This window comes from Nicotiana tomentosiformis, chromosome 5, assembly GCF_000390325.3.
Source record: "Nicotiana tomentosiformis chromosome 5, ASM39032v3, whole genome shotgun sequence".
Classification (NCBI taxonomy): Eukaryota; Viridiplantae; Streptophyta; class Magnoliopsida; order Solanales; family Solanaceae; genus Nicotiana; species Nicotiana tomentosiformis.
In genome coordinates this window covers 119774192-119799103 of record NC_090816.1, presented here as the reverse complement: position 1 = coordinate 119799103, position 24912 = coordinate 119774192, and the positions used below count along the sequence as shown (strand labels likewise).

The following is a 24912-nucleotide window of genomic DNA, read 5'->3' as shown; positions in this document are numbered from 1 at the left end:
TGCAAATACTTCACTTCTAAAGGTTTCTGCCTTGTCTTTAAGAAACTGTAGCCTCCTCTGTTTCTGCCTGCCTTGCCTTGATATATATATATATATATATATGATAAATGATGAAAAGTGTATGTTTTGAGTGTGTTTATATATTATTTCTTGTGTGAGCGGCGGGAGTTCACACTTAAGTAAAAATATGCTCATTACGTATTTCTTATGTGTAGGAACAAACTTACATGGAAAATGATCAAATAGAAGAAAAAATGGTGAAAAAAGTGCTAAAGAGAAAAGTCCCGGACAACGAAGTGAGATTCACTTCGCCAGACCGAAACCAGAGCAAAAGAAATCAGAAAAGTCCCGGACAGCGAAGCGAGGTTCACTTCACTAGACCGAGACCGGAGCAGAAGAAATCAGCTTCTCCAATCCGAAATAGGAGAAGGAAAATCCGCCCCATACAAACCCTAGTCGCTATAAATATATCCTAAAACATGATTTTGAAGGGAGAGACACTACTTTGGAGGGAGAGAAGCCATTGGGGAGGCAAGAACACACTTGGAGTAATGAGAAGGATTCAACTTCACGTTTTCCCCTCTTTCTTCCTCTATTTCCATTATTGGTTATGAATTCTAGTATTGTAGTTTTGCATACTATTATGAATAACTAATTCGTTATCTAGGGTTTAGATGGAACATTTTTTAGGATAAATTCTTGTTATAGTTTTATATAATTGAGTCGCTCTATTTTTCTACTTGTTCAACTACGTGTTTATTGCTGTTGATTGGATGGCCATCAATTGACTGTGCCTATTTAGTGTGTATTGCTTGAGAGAGTGTGCACATTTAGGTAGTTGTTGATCAACATCACTCCTAACGTATGTGAGAGATCAATACAGAGGGTTTAGAGTCAGGATTAGAGATAACGAAAGCTTGGTGCGATCGTAGTAAGCGGTGAATTAGTGCCAGCTAGTGTAATTTGAGAGAATACATCTAGTAAATTATGGTAGTTGCTCGAGAGAGAACTACGACATCCAAAGTACTCACGATTGGTAGAGAATATTTAGGAGAATTTATAGGAGACATGGCGGGAAGGATTCCGACAATTAGGGAAATCATAACTCTAGACCTCATTAATCTTGTATCCAACCCTTAGTATCTTTAGTTATTAATTCGGTCTTTTATTTTGTTAGTTAATTAGTTATACATAAGAATCTTTATATTTATAACTTAGGAATTGTTCAAACTTGTCTTCTTAGTGATATTGAATAGTTGTAGCTAAACCTTAGTTCTCTACGAGATTCGACTCCAGACTTTTAGACCAGATTATATTTACAGCTACACCATTAGTTCCCCGGCAGCGGTGCCAAAATTTGATCACTCCCAACTCTAATCCTAAAAAAGATATTTTTATTTTATTTTTTATTTTATTTGTGATACATGGCATCTTGGAACTATGAGAGTTTTGATGTTGATAATTCTACTTTTGATCATCTTTATGGATATTGTGGAGGAAACCACCCATGTCAAAATTATCAAAATATTTCCGAGAGCAAGCTACGTACATCAATTCAATCTTATGTGTGGAATGCATGTGATATGTGTGGAGGTCAAGATGGTCACTTCATGGTTGTGCTTATATATTTCTTATCCTCCTCTAACCCCTTACTACGATAGTTCTATTATTTCTTTGTGAGGTTAACAAGAATAAAGAACCCGAAGATGACTACCTGAAAGAGATCAAAGATATGCTAAGGTGCCTTGTGGAAAAAATGATGAGACACAACGGCAGATACAAAGGCAAGATGCAACTATTCGCAACTTGGAGGCTCAAGTGAGTCAACTAGTTGAAGTTTTTAATGCTCAACATGTTAATATTATGGATAGTAGCCAGGAGCAGTGTGCATTAGAGATGGAAATTGAGGTTCAAATGGAGGGGTCTAAAGTAGAACATCAACAATCTAACCAGCTAGAATTTGAGGATGCCGATATTGAAGAAGTAATACTATAGTCAACCAATTACATTGGTGATACAAATTTAGTTGACTCTAGTGTGATCGGTGTTGAGGATGTCGAAAATCTTGAAGTTCGGGTATTTGAGCATGTTAGACCTCATTCCTATCACTTCTCCACCCTGTGTTCAGATGGTGAAATGAGAATTGATCCTTATGAGCATAAAAAGAGTCAATGGAAGAGGTAGATGAACCCTATATTCTGAAAATTTTAAGGTCGTCTAGGCAAAGTGACACTTGTAACAACCTAGCCAGTCATTTTGAGCATATGCATTCTGTTCAGCTATTTGAAGTCTTGAGCAACATCGTATGATATATTATGACTTATGTGAATCATCGGTTTTGATTTTCAGATTAATCAGAATTGATTTGAAAGAATGAATTTTATGATTGAAGCTTTAAAGTTAGAAGAATTAACCAAGTTTGAATTTTTAGTATTTGATCTCGGATTGGAGTTTTGATGGTTCCGTTAGATCCGGATGGTGATTTTGGACTAGGACATATGCCCGAATTTGCATTTGGATATTTCTAGAAGGTTTCATCGCTAATTGGCGAAAGTTGGAAATTTAAAGGTTTGGAAAGTTTATAAGTTTGAGCGAGAGTTGACTTTGAGGATATTAGATTCGGATTATGGTTCTGGGAATTGGAATAGCTTCGTTATGCCATTTAAAACTTGTGTGCAAAATTTGAGTTCATTCTGAGTTGATTTGATATATTTTGGCACGCATTTTGGATGAAAGTTCAAAAGTTCATTAAGTTTGATTTGAGGTGCGATTCGTCGTTTTGATGTTGTTATGCGTGATTTGAGGCCTCGAGTAGGTCTGTGACATGTTATGGGACTTGTTGGAATGTTCGGACGGGGTCCCGAGGGGCTCAGGTGTGATTCAGAATGTTTTTGGACCATTTTTCTTCATAATTGCACTGTTGGTTCTGCTGATGTCTGGTGCACTCAGTGTTCTTCGCGATTGCAGATTCATAGATGTCCGATGCACCCAGTGTTCTTCGCGATTGCGGATTCAGAGATGTCTGGTGCACCCAATATTCTTCGAGAAATATTAGAGCTAGGCAGTTTCCTAATCGTGGTCGTGATTGGATGAATGCGATCGCATAGCTTGGTGTTGGGTACGGTACGCGTTCGCATAGTGGAGGCCGTGTTCGTGTAGTGTTTGGTCTGAGTTGGGAAGGTAGCTAGTTTCCTCTTAGCGTTTGCGATGTTGTTCCCGTGATCGCGTAGCTTTATGAGCCTTGTGCATCGCGTTCGCGAGGCTATTGGTGCGATCGTGTAGTGCAGTTTCTAGGGCAGTGCATCTTTCTTCTTCGCGATAGCGATGATATTTCTGTGATCGCGATTCATTGATTCGCCCAGTGATTATAAGTACTCTATTGTCGGGGGTTTCAGCCATTTTCGCATATTTGGAGCTATGGAGCTCGGATTGAGACGATATTTGAAGCGATTTTCACCATATGGATTGTGGTAAGTATTCTCTACTCGGTTATGATTTTATATCATGAATCTATCTTTGTTTTTGGCATTTGATTGAGGATTTCAAGAGAGAATTTGAGGATTTTTTGTCTAAAGTTTCATAAAGTGAAATTTTGAATTCGGAGTTGGATTTGAGTGAAACTAGTATGGCTGGACTCGTAATCGAATGGGTTGTCGGATTTTGTGAGTTTTATCGGGTTTCGAGGTGCGAGTCAGGGTTTGATTTTTTGGTTGACTTTGGATTTTTGATTAAAGATTCGACCTTTATCATTTGGAATTGTTTCCTTAGGCATTATTTGATGTATTTTAGTTGCTTTTGGCTAGTTTCGAGCCTTCCGGAGGTTGATGCGCGTGGGATGGCATTTTTGGAGTATCCTTTGGTTTGCTCGGTATTGGATTTGGCTTGTTCGACGTAAGTAACACTTCTAAACTTAGTGCTGAGGGTATGAACTCTTGAATTTACGTGATATGTGTTTGGTGTTGAGGTGACGCACATGCTAGCTGACGGGCATGTGGGCGTGCATTGTGTGATTATGACTCAATTGATTCTGGGGTACTGTGTAGTGACCTAATCTTGTTTCCATTCATGGAATTTATACGTGCTAGAGTAATTGGGATGTGATCCATGTTAGAAACCATGTCTAGGCTATATGTTTATGCTGTTGAGACCCACTGAGGTCATTTATGCTATTGAGTTATTTGCTTACATTGCAATTACATACTTAGTCACAATCATTCATTTGCATATCATATCTCAGTCTCTGTTGCCATCATCATATCATCATTTTTGGGCTTATTTTCATAATATTGTGAGCTCGAGAGACTAGAGAGATTGATGACTGAGTTGAGGCCTGAGAGCCGGATTTGTGAGTGATATTGATGAGATCGGGCTGCACACCGCAATAGGTATTATTGATTCTATGATGGGATCGGGCTGCATGCCGCAACATGCTTTATTGATTCATGCCATGATTGGCTTATTATAGGGCTCGGGCTGGATCTGCCCCTTCAGAGTCTGCACACCCACAGTGAGCGCAATTATTATTGATTCACGATAGGATCGGGCTACGCACCGCAACAGAATTTATTAACATTTTGGCTGGATCTGCATTGGGCTGGATTTGCTCTGTACAGTGCTGAGTGACTGAGTGTGCTGAGTGATTGAGCGTGATCAGTGGGAGTGCGAAACTGTGATATTTAGTACTCTGAGAGTGTGAGTGCATGAGTTTATCACTATGACGCATTGCATCTGACATGCATACTTGACATACATGTATAGAGATGTATTTTCTCATGTTATACAGTTTTGTGACATTTATGACTTCACATGCACTTTGACATGTAGGCATAGATATGTACTTTCCTCATGCTATCTGAAATTGAATCATCTTATTTGTTGCTGAAAGCTTTTGGGAAAAAAAAATCAAAGGTTTCACACTTACTCATATTTTGGTGATTTCGGTGAAGGATTTGGCTTTTACTGTTATACCTGAAAACATGACTATTTTCCGTAATTGCGAATGAGTTGAACATCATATCTCTGAGTTATTTCTTTTATCACTTTTATTATATTGTTATGAACTGTTATTGGCTATTGGTGTTGGACTCTGACCTTTGTCTCAGCTCATCACTACTTTCAACCTAAGGTTAGGCTTGTTACTTATTGAGTACATGGGGTTGGTTGTACTCATACTACATTTCTGCATCTTGTGTGCAATGTTTTATGCTGATGTTGTTGTGTATGTTGGGAGCTGGCATCGAAGACGTACCTGTGCTCCGGTCATTGCTGCCTTTTATTCTTGGTAGCTTTAGAATTATTAATTTGTTCATGTATATTTCAAACAGATGATGTATTTATTTCATACCAGCTTTGTAAACTCTAAATCTTAGAAGCTCGTGATTTGTACTACTAGTCATTGGGAATTCTTTGTATAGAAGTTCAGTTATATTATCATTACATTTCTCAGTAAAACTCAATGAATTGGATTATTGTTGCTAACTAGCTTACCTAGCGGGTTGGGTTAGGTGCCATCACGACTAGTTGGATTTTGGGTCGTGACAACACTCCTCGTTTGAAAGCTAAAAAGTTCATAAAGAATCATTTAATTTTTGGCTCGCAATAATTTGTACCGCACCATGAGCATAAGCATAAACTTGAAGCAAAACTTGGAGTTCAATTCATAAGCTCGAAGTGGAGGCAAAAAGTAAATCGTGTTCTGCCGCGATGTTAAATTAAGCGCTTGTTGGAAGGCAACCCAACTTTACTGCTTTCTTTTATTTTTATTTTTATTTTTTATTATTGTATTATTCTTGTAGTTTTATTTTTTTTCTTTCTCTAGGAGAATGAGTGTAACGACCTGACCGACCGTTTTGAACTCTAGTGCGTCGTTCGGCGGTTTGAGGCCTAGAGTAGCTCCACTTCATGCATTACAACTTGTATGTATGGTCGGAATTGAATTTTGGAAAGTTCGAAGTTGATTCAGAAGAAAAATATTCTAATTTCGGAAGCTTTAAGTTGGAAGAATTATCTAAAGTTTGAATTTTGAGCAAAAGACCTCGGAATCGGGAATTGAAGGTTGCAATAGGTTCGTATGATGATTTTGGACTTGAGCGCATGTTCGGGTTGAGTATCGGCTGATCTGGGGGCTTTAAGCGTTTAATATAGATAGTTGGCATTTTGAAGGTTTTAGAATTTCATAAGTTTGGTTTGAAGTGGATTTTGATGTTATCGACATCCGTTTGAGGTTCCGAGCTTTGGAATAGGTTCGTATCGATATTTGTGATTTGTATGTAAAATTTGACGTCATTCAGGGATGTTTAAGTATAATTCGGACACGTTCGACGAAATTTGATTGTTTGAAAGTTTAAATAAGGTTTCAATCATTGATTCATAGATTTGATGTTGTTGTGCGTGATTCTAGGCTTCGACTAAGTCCATATTGTGTTTTGGATTGCATTGGTACACTTGGATGGGGTTGCGGGGGCCTCAGTTTGAAATGGATTGAAAACAGATTGAAACTTGGGGTTGAGGACCTGCTGATGCTGCTGAAGTCTGGTGCCATCTCACCTGCTGAAGGAGTGGCCGCATGTGCGATTACGCAGGTGCGATTTTTGTGGAGGAAGTTTGGGAGCATAGGTGCGAGGAAATTTCAACACCTACGAAGTTGCAGATGCGAAGAAGATGTCGCAAAAGCAGAGGTTGGCCAAGAAGTCCTGGGCCGCAGAAGCGAACATGGTCGCGCGAGCGTAGAAGCGCTTGAGGCCCGCAGAAGTGGAAGCGCAGATGCGCTACTTGGGGCGCAAAAGCGAGGGCTACTGGTTTGAGCTGGAGCCGCACCTGCGATGGATTTTCCGCAGTTGCGGAGCCGCAGAAGCGGCTAATTGACCGTAGGTGCGAAGGTCTCTGGGCAGTGGGGTGTTTTTAATCCGAGACTTAGCCCATTTCTCACTCATTTTCATTTGGTTGGACTATTTTTGGAGCTCTTGGAGGGAAGATTTTCATCATCTATGTCAAGGTAAGTAATTCCCACATATTGTGAGTTAAATATATGGTTTAAATGTGGATTTGAACATGGAAATTAGTAGACATTTGGGATTTTAGTTGAAAACCTAAAAATTGGTATTTTTGGATTTTGACCACGAAATTGGACATGGAATTTGTAATAAATTATATATTTGAGTTCGTGGTATTATGGGTAAAGTTTATCTTTGAAATTTTCAGAATCCGGGCACGTGGGTCCGAGGGTTAACTTTATTGACTTTTAGAGCGGAGTTGAGAATTGTTATAAATTGATTAATTATAAGCATTGGAGTATATTTTGATTGAATTACACATTTTTTGACTAGTTTCGGATTGTTTGGCTTGAATTGAATAGTTAGAGAGGTGTTGGAGCCGGTTATGGAACTTCAGAGCGAGGTAAGTCTCCTGTCTAACCTTGTGTGGGGGAAACTACCCCCTAGGTGATGTAATTGCTATGTTATACTAGTTGTGGGTGCTACATATACACGAGGTGACGAGAGTCCATACGTAGCTAAAGAATGTTTATGTCCGGGTAGATATAAGACCATATCATGTAGTATTTGAATTATTTGAACTCATTCTACCGGCTTAATTACTTGAACTTATAATTAAAATTGATTTAGAAATAAATATATGTATACTAGGCCGAGCCTTATCATGTTGAGTAATTGGCTAGTTATTTGAGAAATGGTAAAGGTTATTGTAACGACCCGACCAATCGTTTTGAGCTCCAGCGCATCGTTTGGTGGTTTGAGGCCTTGAGTAGCTTCACTTAAGGTATTATGACTTGTGCGTGTGGTCGGAATTGAATTTCGGGAAGTTCAGAGTTGATTTGGAAAGAAAATTCTAATTTCGGAAGCCTTAAGTTGGAATTCGGATTTTTGAGTAAACGACCTCGGAATTCGGATTGGAAGGTTCCAACATGTTCGTATAATGATTTTGGACTTGGGTGTATGTTCGGATCGGGTTTTGGATGACTTAAGAGCATTTCGACGCCTATTGTGGAAGTTGGCATTTTGGAAGGATTTCGTAAATTTGGGTTGGAGTGCATTTCAATGCTATCGATGTCCGTTTGGGATTCTAAGTCTGGGAATAGCTCCGTATGGTGATTATGGTATTGGTAGCGCGTCCGGAAATGTATTTGGAGGTCCGTAGGTCATTTCGGGGTCATTTGGCAAAAGTTAGAAATTTGAAGATTTTTGGAGAGTTTGACCGGGAGTGGACTTTTTGATATCAGGGTCGGATTCCGATTCCAAAAGTTGGAGTAGGTCCGTAATGTGAATTATGACTTTTGTGCAAAATTTGAGGTCAATCGGACGTGATTTGATAGGTTTCGGCATCGAAGGTAGAAGTTTGAAGCTTGAAAGTTCATTAGATTTGAATTGGAGGGTGATTCGTAGTTTCGATGTTGTTTGATGTGATTTGAAGGCTCGACTGAGTTCGTAATGTGTTTTGGGATGTGTTGGTACAATTGGTTGAGGTCCCGAGAGCCTTGGGTGGAATCCGTATGGTAAACGGATCGAGTTGGGACTTGGAAGAAGGGCTGAGGGCTGCTGTCATCTCGTGCAACCGCACCTGCGAGGTTTTGGCCGCAGGTGAGGAGGGCGCAAAAGCGACATAGGAGACGCAGAACCGGAGCAGGTCGCCTAGGTGAAGGACCGCAGGTGCGGAGTTTTGGCCGCATGTACGCAAACACATAAGCGAAGGGTTGAGCGCAGAGGCGGAAGGGGTCTTGCACCTGCGAAGACGCAGGTGCGACTATTGTTTCGCAGGTGCAGAAATGGCACTGGGCAGAATGGTTTTAAGAGCGAGATTTGGCTTTTTTCTCTCATTTCTCACTTGGTTGGGGCGATATTGGAGAGCTCCAAAGGGAGATTTTATGAAGCAACACAAGGTAAGTGATGTCCACTTATTATAAGTTAAATACATGGATTCTATGAGGATTTAAGCATGAAAATTAGTAGAAATTGTGGGGTTTTGGTAGAAACCTAGAATTTGGTATTTTTGGAGTTTTACCACGAATTTGTGCATTTAATTGAAAATAAATTATATATTTGAGTTCGAGGAGTTATAGGTAAAGTTTAGCTTCGAAAATTTTCGGAATCCGGGCACGTGGGCCCGAGGGTGGGTTTTATCGACTTTTCGAACGGAGTTGGGAATTGTTGTAAATAGGATTATAATGAGTATTTTGAGTATATATTTATGGAATTTCTCAATTTTTGACTAGTTTCGGAGCGTTGGGCGTCAGTTTGAGTTGACGGAAGGCCTTGGGAGCCGGTTATGGAATTCCGGAGCGAGGTAAGTTTCCTTTCTAAACTTATAAGAGGAAAATAACCCCATAGGTGAAATAATACGATATGTGCTTCTATTTGTGCGGGCTACGTACACACGAGGTGACGAGAGTCCGTGCGTAGCTACTATTATGCTAAGTCCGGGTAGTCTAGGACCCAGATCATGCTATACTTGCGATATTTGTAACCTTATTGTTAATTTAAATTGCTTAAATCATATTGAACTTGGTAAATGAATTTTTAAAAGGTTAAACTTCATTTTTCTTGGCCGTTAAATGAGAATTGACATTTCTTTGGATAATTGCTCCTTAAAGAATTCTTGATTGATTGTTGAATGTATTTATCTTTTGTGGAGCAGGCCGAACGCCTCGGCATATTAAATAGATGCATTTATGGTTCACGTCGTTCGACCCTCGGTAGTGCATAATTTAAATATTTATTTTGGAGTGGGTCGTACGTCCTCGGCATGATTTGCACATTATTGAATTGATTGCTTTGGAATTTACAATAAATAATATTGCCTCCTTGGCCTGAGATAAATTGTTAAATAATGGGAAATAAATTTGGAGATTTTTTAATTATAAAAGAACTGCTTACTTACTTCAAAATATTGAGCTTGCAACCGTTTTATATAATCCATACTTAATTATATCATTGATATCCTATGTATAACCTATAGTAAGTATCGAAGTCGACCCCTCGTCACTACTTCTTTGAGGTTAGGCGGGATACTTAGTGGGTACGCGTTAATTTACGTACTCATACTACACTTGCTGCATATTTTTGTGCAGGTACATATATGTTTAGTGGCCTTGTGGGCGTAGAGGCACGGTTATGGCGGGGACTTAGGTAAGCTGCATTCTATACTACGATCTGCAGCCAGTAGAGTCTCCTTCAGAGTAGTTACATTTTTCATGTCTAATTTGTATTCCGGACAACTGTTGTATTTTATTTTATAATCCTAGTTAATGCTCATGCACTCGTGACACCGGGTTTTGGGATGATTATGGGTTGTTCTTAATTGAATTTATTAAAAGTATTATTATTTACTCTGTAAATCTCCATTCTTTACTATTTAAATTTAAGGAAAATATGATTTCAAATGTAACAAAATGAGAACCCAATTAAGTATTTATTGTTGGCTTGCCTGACAGTGGTGTCCGGCACCATCACGACCTTTATGGATTTTGGGTCGTGACAACATGGTATCAGAGCGCTAGGTTCACTTAGGTCTCACGAGTCATGAGCGAGTCTAGTAGAGTCTTGCGGATCGGTACAGAGACGTATGTACTTATCTTCGAGAGGCTACATGATTGTTAGGAGCACTTCCCTTCTTGATTCCTCATCATGCGATTCGATTCCTTTGAGGCTTATGCCTTCATTCCCTTCATATTCAGTCTTATGCGACGTGAAGCGCTTGTTATAAATTGGGAATTGAGGAATTTTAATGGTACTACAGATATGGTGCAGGATGTTTCTCCCTGCGTATTTTATTGGGCTATTGTCGATGCCTTGCAGAAGGCCGTTCTGTCGTTGCAGCTCAGTATCAGTATTACCTAAGGTTTTGAGGTTTGGCATTGATTGTTATGACGATTCGTGTGTTGCTATCTCACCGTGTTTGTGTAATGGTAGGATGCTTGTCCATGTGTCGAAGCAATGAATGACTTGGAAGGAGGTTTACTCAGTGCATGATTCGGAGATCCAGTATTTTATTTCCGGCGAAGGAAAGGCAATCAGACTATAAATGTTCAGGGTTTGGGTTGACAGAGTAACGAGACTTGGTATTTCGAGCATGGTGGAATTTTTCATCTGTGATGTGGTGTCGTCGCCCTAGATTGAATGTGTTAAGTTCGCCGATGTTATGGAATTCATCAATTTGCCTTCGGGGCATGGTAGTGTGAAATAGTGCCGGGGAAGCAGCTGTCAGAGATCGCAGTGTGTGGTGGTTCGGGACTTAATCAGTGGTCCGGGTGTTGAGGGATTAAGGAAGATGATCTTCGGAAAGGTTTAAATTTGGTAGCGATTGATTGGTTCAAGTGCTACAGAGGTAGATTTTGATTTAAGGCAACAACTGGGCAGGGAAGGATGAGGAAGAACATGTGGGAGGTGTTTTGCGGTGGTTAAATTTCTAGAAGGCCAAGTGTGAGAAACAGAAGCCGGGTAGTTGCTTAAAGGGGAGGGTTTGACCAAAGTGGGAGAGTGTCAGAGTATCAGATGGGTTCTGTGGTAGGATAACTACACGCCTTGGAAAAAGTTTAGAGTGATTCGGGATTTCATGGTGGACAGTGACTAGGTCTACGAACTTAATTTGGAATATTGGCTATTATACGAGGGAGAGTGGATACGACGGGAAAGAGTTACCTGATAGGAAGAATACAACATGACTTTGGATAGGAATGTACTATCGCACCTTTTAGTTGATGTCCATGAGGAGTGAACTGACTTGTACAACTGGTGAATAAGCATGGGCTCAGGATGGGTTACTGATTATGTAGTAAGTGTACCCAGTGCAACGACGTTGGAAGATTTCAGCATATAATTTCCACATGTGGGTTATCTCCTGTGAGCAGGTCAGTGGTCGTGTGGTTAACGAAACTTCTACAAAGAATTCTACTGGCTATCCGGTGAGAGGTTGAATATGAAAACGTGGCTAGTCATTCAGAGTGTTCATGAAATGGTTAACAAGAAGATTTTGAGGCAAATTGGTGGGTTGATTGTGCAAGATCATGTCAATAGGGGATACAAAGTCTTGGTGGATTCCAGAATTATGCAATGGTAGCTTCAAGCTAAGTGGGAGAGCCCCCACCGCCTACGATGGGATTGCATGGTTGTATACTTGTGAGATTTCTGGTTATCGGCATATTGGTGGTTTATTAAGACTAAGGAAAAAGAACATCAACGGTAATTTGAGCAAAGAATTGAGGAATGTGTGCTATAGTTGGCCTTATTGACTCATGTTCAGGCTTTGGGAAGATTCAGGATTAATGCTTCGTGTAGAGGTGATTTACAAGGAAAGTGATCCAGCCAGGTGCTTCTTTGAGAGGGTGTTCATGTGCTAGTGGAGCCTTGGAGTTTGATTATATTCGGGACCAAGTCAGAGTGGGTGACTCTCAACAACGGTCCTAGTAGATTCAAAAGTTAAAGTGTGGTACCTAAGGATTTTGAGTATGTAGTATGGTTAAGTATTGAGCTGTTGCAGCGGATTATAAAAGGGGCTTGGAGTGTTCTATGTTATCTTCGGTATGCGGTGTAGCAGCGGAGGAATGAGAGAAAATAACTTCAGAATCATAAGGAAATTATTAGAATGAGTGTACCTGTTGAAGATGCGAATATGTGCACAAGGAAAGTATGTGATAGTTCGTGGGTTTTGAGACAACATGGTCTCGTGAAATAAGGTCACTCCAGATAAGTGCGGATTTGGGTTCATGATATTTTGAATGGATCTATTATTATTATTTCTAGGGCAAGTCCCGAGTAAAGTAGAAGAAGTGGCACGATTGGTAATGTTTGAATCAGCACGGTTATGGCAGTGACCAATTTCTCCAGCATGAATTTATACATGTGGTTTGTGGTTGTACACTTGGGCTTGAGCACCACCACAACTTAGTTTATTTGGGAGGTATTCGATTCGTATGGCTTTGTGGTGTAAAGGGATTTCTGGAAGAGTTATGATGGTTTAGACCACTACTTGAGGTTTGTATTTTCTACGGTTATGGGAATTCAGTCGCGTGTCGCTATGGTTCTCCTGAAATGATTTAAGTGAAGGGTTTCTATATGATGAAGTGTGTACCCTATTAGTGGTTCAGGAGTTATGATGAAATTCTTGTACATTTGCATATTGGCATGATTAGGTGCAGGAGGTAGCATGGGAATCGAAAGTCGAGGATCAAGGTTTCCATTTGGTATTGGTAGGAATATCACGAGCTCGGATGAGCGAGAAAGGACTCAGATGGTTAGAGTCAGCTGGTATTGTCTTTGGCGTCACCGGAGATCGGTATCTTGTATGGGAGGCTTTGCGTACTGATTACGGATTCTTAATTGCTTTACAACATTTGTGTAGCTGGTGGCATGGATGTTCATACTCGTTGTCTGGTGCGGGAGGTCGTGGGAGCGTGTCCCACGGGAAGATTGTATACGTGTGACATATATTCACTTGCTTTATTGAAGATTTAAAACCAAGTGTGGAAATTTTTGGTACTATCGCTAATGTGAGAATTTATGCCTGAAGGGCGCTCGATTCGTTTGGTTGTGGACTGTGGAGATGTGTTCTGGATTTGACGGTTGTTCTTGTGTATCAGGGATTATTGTGAATCCTTGAAAGGTTATTAGCCCAGTGCGATACGATTAGAATTGGCTTGAGGTCCGTGGATGGATCTAAAATATGAATGTGGGCTTTATCTCAGGCCGAATGTGTTCATCTCAGCGTAGCGCTCCTTATGGAGGAGTATTCAGATGTTGGATGTTATTTCGTCATCGGCTATTTCATGTAATACTATATTGTTCCATGTGGGTTGTGAAACGATATGATTAATTGCATATGTGTTGAGGTTCCGCGTAGCGATGGTGTTATGTGAGCATGATGGCTCTCGAGATGCAAATCATATATCGCACCTTAGTCGTGCTTGAGTTTTGTAGCGTATGGCGCTATCTGTCTCCCAAGGGATGGTATTATGCACTTGACGTGCTTGTGGTCTATAATCGGGTATTTCGTAGTTATGAGCATTTTATCTCGGTAAAGTATTTACTTATAGGTTATCATGTGTGGATCGGGTGGCACGCCGCCACAGATATATGGTAGGATTGGGGGGCATGCCGCCACGGGTATCATGGTTGGATCGAGTTGCACGCCGCAACGGTATTATGTGCGGATCCTGTTGTGATGTTGAGTACAGTTCCCTGTACCTTTTTTGTGTGTTTTGCTTCTCATTTTATGAGGAAGGTTTATTACATCTTTTCGGTTGTTTCATTAGTCACGTAGGTTGAGCAGTTATTTCCGGAGTTCATTTTTCCTTTGTATCACATGCGAGTTTGTGGCTTGTTGGCACCTAGTGGCATCATATGAGACCTTTGGTAGTGTTTGTGGTGGCTTATTACCATAACAACTTATACTGGGTGAGACGAGATTAGTGGACCTGGAATCAGTGCGATCGGATTATATGAGGCATGTTTAAAAAAGACAAATATCGTTATTTGGTTCATAATGGGGTAATGGTCCTTGTCAGGAGGAGGGACTCAATGAATTGTCGACTCGAAAGTTGGTTATGAATTTCTACATATCCTTTCTGTTGTGGCATGCGAGAGTTGAAACATGACTTATATGCTTCGTGAGGTTCGTGTGGGCATAAGATTCGTGGGATTTCGACTATCGTTGTTAGAAGATGTCATTATAGCCATGTGAGTTACGCGGTGCATGGTATGAATTCAGTAAAGGTATGCAATCATGTATTGGTGCATCGTGTAGTGATGGATACAGTGTTCATATGTTGAAAACAGACCTAGTAGAGGATTTCAGATGTTGGAATTTAGCTCTAAGGCTTATTTGACTAGATAAAAGGGAGGATTTTCGGGTTTGCTTGAGCTAATGTGTTCAACTGGGTTGTGGTAGCGCGGGTAGGGGCACGAGGTATTAAATAATGATTTCGGACAACTCCAGAGCAGTTCTTATCATGTTCGAGGACGAACATATGCTTAAGTCAGAAGCCTTAAGTTGGAAGACTTGACTAAGGTTTGATTTTTAAGTAAACAACCTCGGAATCGGGATTGGAAGGTTCCAACAGGTTCGTATGATGATTTTGGACTTGGGCGTATGTTTGGATCAAGTTTTGGATGACCGGTAGTATTTCAACGCCTATTATGGAAGTTGGCATTTTGGAAGGATTTCATAAATTTGGGTTGAAGTGGATTTGGAGGTCCGTAGGTCATTTCAGGGTCATCTAGCGAAAGTTAGAAATTTGAAGATTTTTGGAGAGTTTGACCGAGAGTGGACTTTTTGATATCAGGGTCATATTCCGATTCCGTAAGTTGGAGTAGGTCCGTAATGTCAATTATGACTTGTGTGCAAAATTTGAGATCAATCGGACGTGATTTGATAGGTTTCGACATCGAAGGTAGAAGCTTCAAAGTTCATTAGGTTTGAATTGGAGGGTGATTCGTAGTTTCGATGTTGTTTGATATGATTTGAAGGCTCGACTGAGTTCATAATGTGTTTTGGGATGTGTTGGTATAATTGGTTGAGGTCCCGAGGGCCTTGGGTGGAATCCGGATGGTAAACGGATCGAGTTGGGACTTGGAAGAAGGACTAAGGGCTGTTGTCATCTGGTGTAACCGCACCTGCGAGGTTTTGGCCGCAGGTGCGGAGGGCGCATAAGCGACATAGGAGCCACAGTAGCGGAGCAGATCGCCCAGGTGAAGGACCGCAGGTGCGGAGTTTTTGTCGCATCTGCGCAAGCACATAAACGAAGGGTTGAGCGCAGAAGCGGAAGGGGTCTCGCACTTGCGAAGCCGCAGGTGCGGAAATGGCACTGGGCAGAATGGTTTTAAGAGCGAGATTTGGCTCTTCCTCTCTCATTTCTCACTTGGTTGGGACGATATTGGAGAGCTCCAAAGGGTGAGTTTCATCAAGCAACACAAGGTAAGCGATTCACACTTATTATAAGTTAAATACATGGATTCTCTGAGGATTTAAGCATGAAAATTAGTAGAAATTGTAGGGTTTTGGTAGAAAACCTAGAATTTGGTATTTTTTGATTTTGATATTTTTGAAGATAAACTTTACCCATAACCTCACGAACTCAAATATATAATTTATTATGTGATTGATGTTCAATTGGAATATTCGCTTAAACACTCTCCATGATATTATTCATGCTTCCTACCTTGCTTATCATTGATATACATATGCTTGGTGAGGAAGAGTGTAAAGCACGAAGGGTGATGCCGTGCCATTTTATTTACATTATCATGTGAGGATAAAAGTAAAAGTACGAAGGGTGATACCGTGCCATTTCACTTACATTATCATGATCTCATTTACATTATCATGTGAGGATGAGAGTAAAAGCACGAAGGGTGATGCCGTGCTATTTCATTTATATTATTGTGTTCTCATTTAAATTATCATGTGAGGATGAGAGTAAAAGCACAAAGGGTAATGCCGTGCCATTTCATTTATATTATCATGCTGTAGTATAGAATGCAGCTCACCTAAGTCCCCGCCAAAACCACGCCTTTGCGCCCACAAGGCCACTAAACATATATATACCTGCACAAAAAAGTACAACAAGTGTAGTATGAATACGTAAATCAATGTGTACCCAGTAAGTATCCCGCCTAACCTCGAAGAAGTAGTGACGAAGGGTCGACTTCAACTCTTACTATGGGCTATACATAGGATATCAATGATATAATTATGTATGGATTATATAAAACAGTTGCAAGCTCAATATTTTGAAGTAAGTAAGCAGTTCTTTTATAATTAAGAAATCTCCAAATTTATTTCCCATTATTTAACAATTTATCTCAGGCCAAGGAGGCAATATCATTTATTGTAAATTCCAAAGCAATCAATTCAATCATGCGCAAATCATGTTGAGGTTGTACGGCCCACTCCAACATAAATATTTAAACTGTGCACTGCCGAGGGTCGAACGGTGCGAACCATAGATGCATCTATTTAATCTGCCGAGGCGTTCTACCCATTCCACAAAATATAAACACATTCAACAGTCAATCAAGAATTCTTTAAGGAGAAATTATCCATGAAAAAGTCAATTCTCATTTAACGGTCAAGAAAAACGAAGTTTAACCTTTTAATTTTTTTTTTTACCAAGTTCAATATGATTTAAGCAATATAAATTAACAATAAGGTTGCAAATATCGCAAGTATAGCATGATTTGGGGCCTAGACTACCCGAACTTAGCATAATAGTAGCTACGTATAGACTCTCATCACCCCGTGTGTACGTTGCCCCCACAAATAGAAGCACATATCGTATTATTTCACCTATGGGGTTATTTCCCTCTTACAAGGTTAGAAGGAGACTTACCTTACTCCGAAATTCCATAACCGGCTCCCAAGGCCTTCCGACAACTCAAACCGATACCCAACGCTCCGAAACTAGTCAAAAAATGAGAAATTCCATAAATATATACTCAAAGACTCATTATAATCCTATTTACAACAACTCTCAACTCTGTTTGAAAAGTCGATAAAAATCATCCTCGGACCCACGTGCTAGCAATTCAATAAACCCCAACTACTTTATTGTTCAACTATTTCGACAAATCTCAAAAATGATCTTTAACTCAAGTATAGAATCCAATATCTCAAGAATAACGGTCGTAGCGATATATTAATAATTAAACATAGTGATGATCGAATTTAACACATCAATGGCTTCACAAAAATCCGTCAAATTTTAATCAAGTTATAATAAGCTAAATCTCGGTTTCTAACATTTATTTCATATTCTTAGTAATCTAGAAGTCAAGTAAGGCAGGAAACAAGAAAGTCACGTAATTTTACAAGGCACAATTAATCATATAATTTACCCTCGAGCATGATTAACCCTCGCACATGCATATACGCTCGTCACCTCATATATGCATCACCCCCGCATGTAGCAAACAATAGCAATTAGTAGGAAAAATTTTCTCAACAAAGTTAGGCAAAACACTTACCTCAAACAAGCCAAATCGATACACTAGAAGCGCCATCTCGCTCAAGTCATCTTCCGAGCGGCTCGAAACTAGCCAGAAGCAACTCAAAATCATCAATTAATGTCATAGGAATCAAACCTAATCGATAAAGGTCGAATCTTTACACATTTACTCAAACGCAACCAAAAAGTCAAACACCGTCCCGTACCTCGAAACCCGACAAAATTCACAAAATCCGACAACTCATTCAATTGCGAGTCAAACCATACTAGTTTCACTATCCGACTCTGTATCGATGTTCAAAACTCAAAAATTCAATTTATGAAATTTTAGACAAAAAAAACCCAAATTTCTCTTTAAAATTCATAATCCAATTATCAAAAATGAAGATAGATTCATGAAATATAATGTAAACCAAGTAGAGAACACTTACCCCAATCCTTGTGGTAAAAATCGCCTCCAAAATCGCCCAAATCCGAGCTCCCCAGCTCAAAATATGATAAAATGACTCTAACCCTCGATTTATAACTTCTGCCCACCTATTTTCACATTTGCGAACAAATTCCCACTTCTGCGAACTCGCACGTGCGGCCTAGGCTTCGCTTCTGCAAACACGCCCAAACTCAGCAGCCTCCGCTTTTGCGATCGCGATTCTGGGCATATAGAACTGCACATGCGGTCGCATAGATATGACCATGCACCCGCACCTACGACTTTCACACCCAACCTGCCACTTTCGCTTTTGCGATGAAACGTCTGCATCTGCGGACTTACATCTGCGTCCAAACTTCTGCAGATGCAGAAACACCAGCACCGGCATTTCTTCAGCAATGCAACATGAGGCAAAATGATTAGAACCACGTCCAAAACTCACCCTGAGCCCATCAGGACCCCGTCTGAACATACCAACGAGTCCCATAACATAACACGAACCTACTCGGGGCCTCAAATTACGCATAACAATATCAAAACCACGAATCGCACCTCTAATCGAACTTAATGAACTTTTAACTTTCAAAACTCGTGCTGAAACATATCAAATCATCCCGGAATGAACTTAAATATTGCACACAAGTCCCAAATGACATAACGAAGTTATTCCAATTCCCGGAACCACAATCCGAACCTGATATCATCAAAGTCAACTCTCGGCGAAACTTATGAACATTCCAAACCTTCAAATTTCAAACTTTCGCCAATTAGTGCCGAAACCTTCTAGAAATATCCAAAGGCAAATCTAGGCATACTCCCAAATCCAAAATCACCACCCGGACCTAACGGAACCATCAAAACTCCGATCCAGGTCAAATACGTAAAGTTCAAACTTGGTCAACTCTTCCAACTCAAAACTTCTAACATGAGAATCCCTATTCCGAATCAATTATGAATCATCTGAAAACTAAAACCAACTATTCAAACAAATCATAAGACGTCATATGGAGCTACTCAAGACTTTAAACAGCTGAATGGAATACAAATGTTCAAAACGACCGGCCGGGTCGTTACAATTCCACTATTACTGTAACTTTTTATCTATATAAGTCTATTTTTAGATGAGTGGACTATTGAACATATAAATTGTGCTTTCTCCCTTGTTTTGCGTTTTGCATTTCGGCGTCAGCTATATATGCTAGGAATCAGTACATTAGATATGTATAGTATTGCATCCATAAAGACGACTGGTAATTAAAAATGCAAAGCATATACGATGAATCTTGAGACATTAAATAGCACCTTGTAACAATCCCAACTCAAATAAACCTAAGGAGAAGAGCAGTTAAACAATTTCTGCCTTCTGTGCAAAAGATGCTGATCATATTTTTCGTGTTTGTATAACAGTTTGTTTCCATAAGTCAACTGGAGTTTTACATAAAGAGAATGGTTATTATGCATGTTTGAATCCTCAACAACCCAATCAAGGCAGTTCGTTAATATTAATAGTATCATTTTCTTTATTCTAGAATAAGTCAACATGCTCTCTTTTCTCAAATCTCAGCATTATTACGATCGAGAGCAACTATTTTATAGAGTTACGTTGCTAACCTTTCTCAGGAGGTAAATATTCGAGCTAAGGCTTTTCTTCCATTTTCTTCAACAAAAACTGATTAATAAGCTGTCACTTCTTTGTGGCACATGACCAACATATATTCTGTAACCCTTACTATTCAATGGAGTAAAATGAATGGTTACAAACACGTATAACTCATAAAATGGAAGAAAAAAATCAAGAGTCTCACTTCAGCCAAATATTTGAATGTAAAAGCTTTTGACATTGTGACCTACTTTGCGTAGCTTTAAACTACGTTCCTGGAATTCATATGTAGTATTTTTGCATTGCTCTGTTTCTTTAGGTTTCAACCTTTGGAATTGTGATGACATACTTCAGCAGCCTATGTGGATTATCTAAGTGTTAGCTTGTATGTCTCTCCCTGTTAAGTTCTATTTCTGTAATTTGCTTCTAAACATCATTGAGTATGAAGACCAAGTACTATATAAATAATATCAGACACCACCATTGACAGCTAATCTTTTATCTATAAGCTAGAAAGGTTCACATTCTAAGCAAATAACCTGTTGGTCCATTTCAAGTTGGTCCTATAATAATGACAACATCGCCTTTAACAAGTTGAGATTTTTTAAAACTCTGATTCCAAATTCTATAATGGCTGTCCTAAAAGAAGGGAGCAGAGAAAATTCTATTTATCTATAAGCTGCTGCTGTTTGTAGTATAACTCGAAATTACTAGTTGAATCCCGTCAGCCAGAGAAAATGCCAAAACACTACCACAAACAAATTCCTTCTAAATAAACCCCTGCCCGCGCAAAACCACTTTCACAATAAAAAGGTAAAAGAACGGATAGAGAAAATGACGTAGTCCACAGCCAGGTTGGCTACAACTAATCAGCAGCCATAAACGGGTCTGTACCACCAAGATCCGCCACTAGTGGTTCCAAATCAGCTTGGTCTTCATCTTCTGGGGCAAAGTAAGTGGGAAATGGAAGCATTGAAATATCTGGCTTCTTGTACACAGAATCTTTAATGAATACAAAGTTACCTTCAGCTCCTGGAACCTGGAAAGAAAGTTACAGTAAATTACAGGCTCTGAGTTATCTACCCATACAACTGGGCAAGGACTGGCATCATACTGAAGAATTCCACCCTCTTTACAAGATCAAAGAAATTAGACCACAGTCCCATGCAAGAGATTCGAAATGACGCCTTTCTTCAAACTTAAATTCAGTCACCTCCAAGAAAGAAAAGTGAACCGCCCTAGTTCTCATATATTTGCAGACTGCTCAGTTTTTTATAGGTAAATAATATTCATTAGCAAGCCCACACAAGGGGGGGGGGGGGAGTTGACAATGTTGATTGCCCATGTTACAGTACCAACTATCGCTCTCTTTACCTCTCTCTCTTCTTTTTTGAATAAGTTACAACTCTCAGTCAAGATGAGCTAGAATGCATAGTAATCTAAAAGATTGCACAAGAAAGAGAATTATATTTAACTAATGCATACGGGAGGATAACTCTCATATCCACTTGTTTCAAGTTAAGAGAAAACAAGAAAGGGTTTCAAAATCTTGCCTGGCCTTTGACCCACATCAAGTTTCTGGCAGGATCAATCTTGTAGACCCAAACATTTTTAACAGTTCGTTGCACTCCACCCATGCGCCCGGGCATCTTTCTCCCTTTAAATACCTTAAAAGAAATAAATACAAATGTAAGCAGAAGCTTGTAACATTAATTAGATTCCACAACAGCATTATCCAAAAGCAATTGTCTATTTACTTCAAATAAACCGGTTAGCCAAATTAGCTGATCAAGGTATCAAATGCAATTTTGGCAATGTAAGTTCTCTGCCCCAGATGAGAGGTTAAAGCTCCCAACTAATTTAAAGTGTCACGGGCTTTGGAGCATACTTTAGACCAAATGAGGCGTGTAGCAAGTGCCAACTTATTTAATTGTAAAAATAAAACTCAAGCACCGTAAATTACTAAATAAAATTGAAGAAAAGGTAATACCTACCTTTCCTGGAGCATCTCTTTGACCTGTAGAACCAATACTTCTGTGGGATAATGAAGCACCATGTGATGCAGGCATACCTTTAAACCCCCATCTTTTCATCCCACCCTACACACATGAAATTCCCCATCTTTAGTACAGTTCATACAACGAGATACAGCCTCCAATAGCGAGACAACAATGACAGTTCAATTTGCATAATAAGAGGTGGAACAGAAAGTAGAAAGGTGGAATTTTGTTCCACAAACAAAAAAATCTTTCTACCATTAGCTAATGCTTAGAGAGTTCATATCCAAAACATTAATATCCTATAGTAAAGTGAGGAAGTCCATAACAGGTAAAGAGCAATAAAAACGACTAATGAAACAATAAACACAATCAAGATTACTCCACACCTGAAAGCCTTTCCCTCTTGTAATTCCAGTAACATCCACATACTGGCCAGGAACAAAATGGCGGACGCTGATGCTCGTTCCACCAGGAAGAAGTGCATCTTCTGTAACAGGAAATTCCTTCAACTTTCTCTTCATGGGCACACCTTGTGCTCTAAAATGACCTACTTCAGGTTTTGTCAAATGCTTCTCCTTTTTGTGGGCACATCCAATCTAACTACCAGCAAATAAAGATCAATATAACTACACCACAGCGTAAGGAGTAATTCATACAGTCCTCAATGTCATTTATTCAACAAGTTTCTTTTATTTATTACTTTCTGGTCGATTAGTAAAAGCCACTAGAATATCTATTTCTGGCTTGAAATAGATATTAATTGTAAAAGCCACCAGAATATCTATTTCTGGCTTGAAAACCCATTCACAAAGTTGTCACAACGATTACAATGACAGCTTACACTGACAAATATTTCTTATTCTAGTTTTCTTTTCTTCTTTTTTTTTTTGGGACAAAGATTCAGTCTTTAAGAAGTTAGCATAATTGATTCACCTGTAGGGCGGAGAAGCCTTCTTTCTCCGGTGTTTTGACCTGGGAAACAATGTTATCATCTAACCAAAGGATGGTGATGGGGAGACGTTCACCCCATTTATCCCAGAGTGCTGTCATTCCACATTTTACTGCTATTGCTCCTGTCCGTTTCGATTTTGGAGTCATGATCCCGGGTTTTCCTTCTATAATCCGATTCCTTAGTTCCTCCACTTGGCTACTGAAGGTTCTGTACCGGGTTTCTGAGAAGAGGATGCGGACATGAGAAATGAGGCTTCTCGCCATTGAATTGAAGAGATTTCTTTCTCCTTTTTCTCCCTACGCCTATGAAATGGGGAAAAAGAAGGTACAAAACAATGTTATAGTAATAACAATTCCACAGCATTTTTCTTTAAGACAAAAAAGGTTTAGTAATGCAATTTGAATCCAACGGTTCCAGAGCTATAGATACATTGAAGTTACAACTAACTACAAGAAGATACATGGAAGAACTCAAAACATGGTCCCTAAGTTTTATTGGTACCAACAGACCTATAGGTAAGCATCTCTCAAAACCAACAAAAACATTAAAAAAATTCAGAAAAACACACACACACATGATTAAACAACAAAACCAAACATTGCAGAAATAAAACCATCGAATAGGCGAAAGTAAAAGAAGAATCTCGACAAATTAATACATATGCTAACGACCGAAGAGCAAAAGCCGGGAAAAGATCCTAAAAGGCAAAAGTAATTAAATAAATAAAACGGGAAAAAAACTCACGAGCAACAGGTAGATCCACAGGAATAGAGGAATAAATTATACCTCACGGCAGAAGGAGGTGGGAGGAGAGTGAGATTAGGGCTTGACGGAGTTAAAGTTTAGAGCTTGAAAGCGAAAAAAGTAACTCCAATTCAGGTAGTAGCAGCAAAAGCAGTAGCAATGGTGCCCCCGAAATGAACTTCTTTTAATGGGCCGCTTTCAGTCCGGCCCATTATGGTCTTTTAGAGTCTGTATCATCATTTGTCTAGGAGTGTAAGTACTCTTTTATGTGTGAATTCAAAAAATAGTCAGATTTATAAGTGGTAATTGAAAAATAGTTACAGTTTTAAAAGTAATAGAAATTTAGTCACTTATGTAAAGATAAATTTGAATGAAAATATTGTTCAAAATTCGAAAAATATTCCAGCATAATATACTGGAGTTCTAGTATAATATACCGGTCCAGCATAATATGCTGGAAGTTCATACATATGTACTCCAATCTCCAGTTTATTATGCTGGAACTTTCTGCGTGTTGGAGTTCCAGCATAATATGCTGGAAGTTCATACACAGGTGTACCAATCTCCAGTATATTATGCTGGACCGGTCTGTGTTGCATCAAAATAGTGACTATTTTTCAATGACTTTACAAACTTTAGCTATTTTTAAATTATCATTCCGAAAATTGGCTAGCCCGTGCTATTTTTACGTCTTTTCTTACTCTCTCCGGACCACTTTAATTGATTATTGAGATTTTTTCTTTCCTATACAATATTTGAAATTTATTTACCAAAATTATCATAGTTTTATATAGTACCCGCCCTAAACAAGGATTACTTATAAATTATATATAATTCATTATTAGTGCCTTAAATTAAGGGATTTAGTTATATCATTTTCCTATTTTCTCTCCACTTTCTTTCAATCAAACTTTTATCTCTCCGGTTTCTCCCAAAAGAAAAAAGAACAATTGCGATATATATATTTAATTAATTTTTTTCTTTTTAAATACAATAATCAAGTAAGATTACCTGGTTGGTGGTGTTTGCAGCATCTAACTCTGTGATCCAAATTAACAGTCCAGCTGAAGCAAGCCTATAAAGAGAATATCTAATATATATATTGGTAATGTCAATGTAATGCGGACAAGGGGAGTCTTGCAACTCGTTATTAAATCTTGGGGGAAGGGCCAAATATACCCCTTACTTTAGAATAGTATCTGCATTTAACCTCTGTTATACTATCCGACTAAATTT

At 39.2% G+C, this 24912-nt stretch overlaps 1 protein-coding gene and 1 long non-coding RNA gene across 2 annotated transcripts; one reads left to right on the top strand and one right to left on the bottom strand.

Moving 5' to 3' along the window:
* Positions 1–20463: 20463 nt before the first annotated feature.
* Positions 20464–23881, bottom strand: LOC104085359 (large ribosomal subunit protein uL3m-like). Its single transcript, XM_009589373.4, has 6 exons — positions 23719–23881; positions 22914–23234; positions 22367–22576; positions 21975–22079; positions 21534–21647; positions 20464–21019 (listed from the first exon to the last, which is right to left on the bottom strand). Exons 2-6 carry the CDS (start codon positions 23193–23195, stop codon positions 20846–20848), a joined length of 885 nt encoding a protein of 294 aa, XP_009587668.2. The 5' UTR covers positions 23196–23234; positions 23719–23881; the 3' UTR covers positions 20464–20845.
* On the top strand, positions 23137–23757 carry LOC138891629 (uncharacterized). The gene is made up of 2 exons (XR_011407995.1): positions 23137–23256; positions 23704–23757. It is a non-coding gene; the product is annotated as an uncharacterized lncRNA (long non-coding RNA).
* Positions 23882–24912: the final 1031 nt, after the last annotated feature.

Excerpts from the sequence above, each read along its gene's own strand:
- LOC104085359 (XM_009589373.4), bottom strand. The coding sequence starts at position 23,195 with ATGGCGAGAAGCCTCATTTCTCATGTCCGCATCCTCTTCTCAGAAACC. Across the intron at positions 22,080-22,366 it reads CAAGAGGGAAAGGCTTTCAG|GGTGGGATGAAAAGATGGGG; the intron begins GTGTGGAGTAAT and ends TCATGTGTGTAG. Across the intron at positions 21,020-21,533 it reads TGATGTGGGTCAAAGGCCAG|GTTCCAGGAGCTGAAGGTAA; the intron begins GCAAGATTTTGA and ends CTTTCTTTCCAG.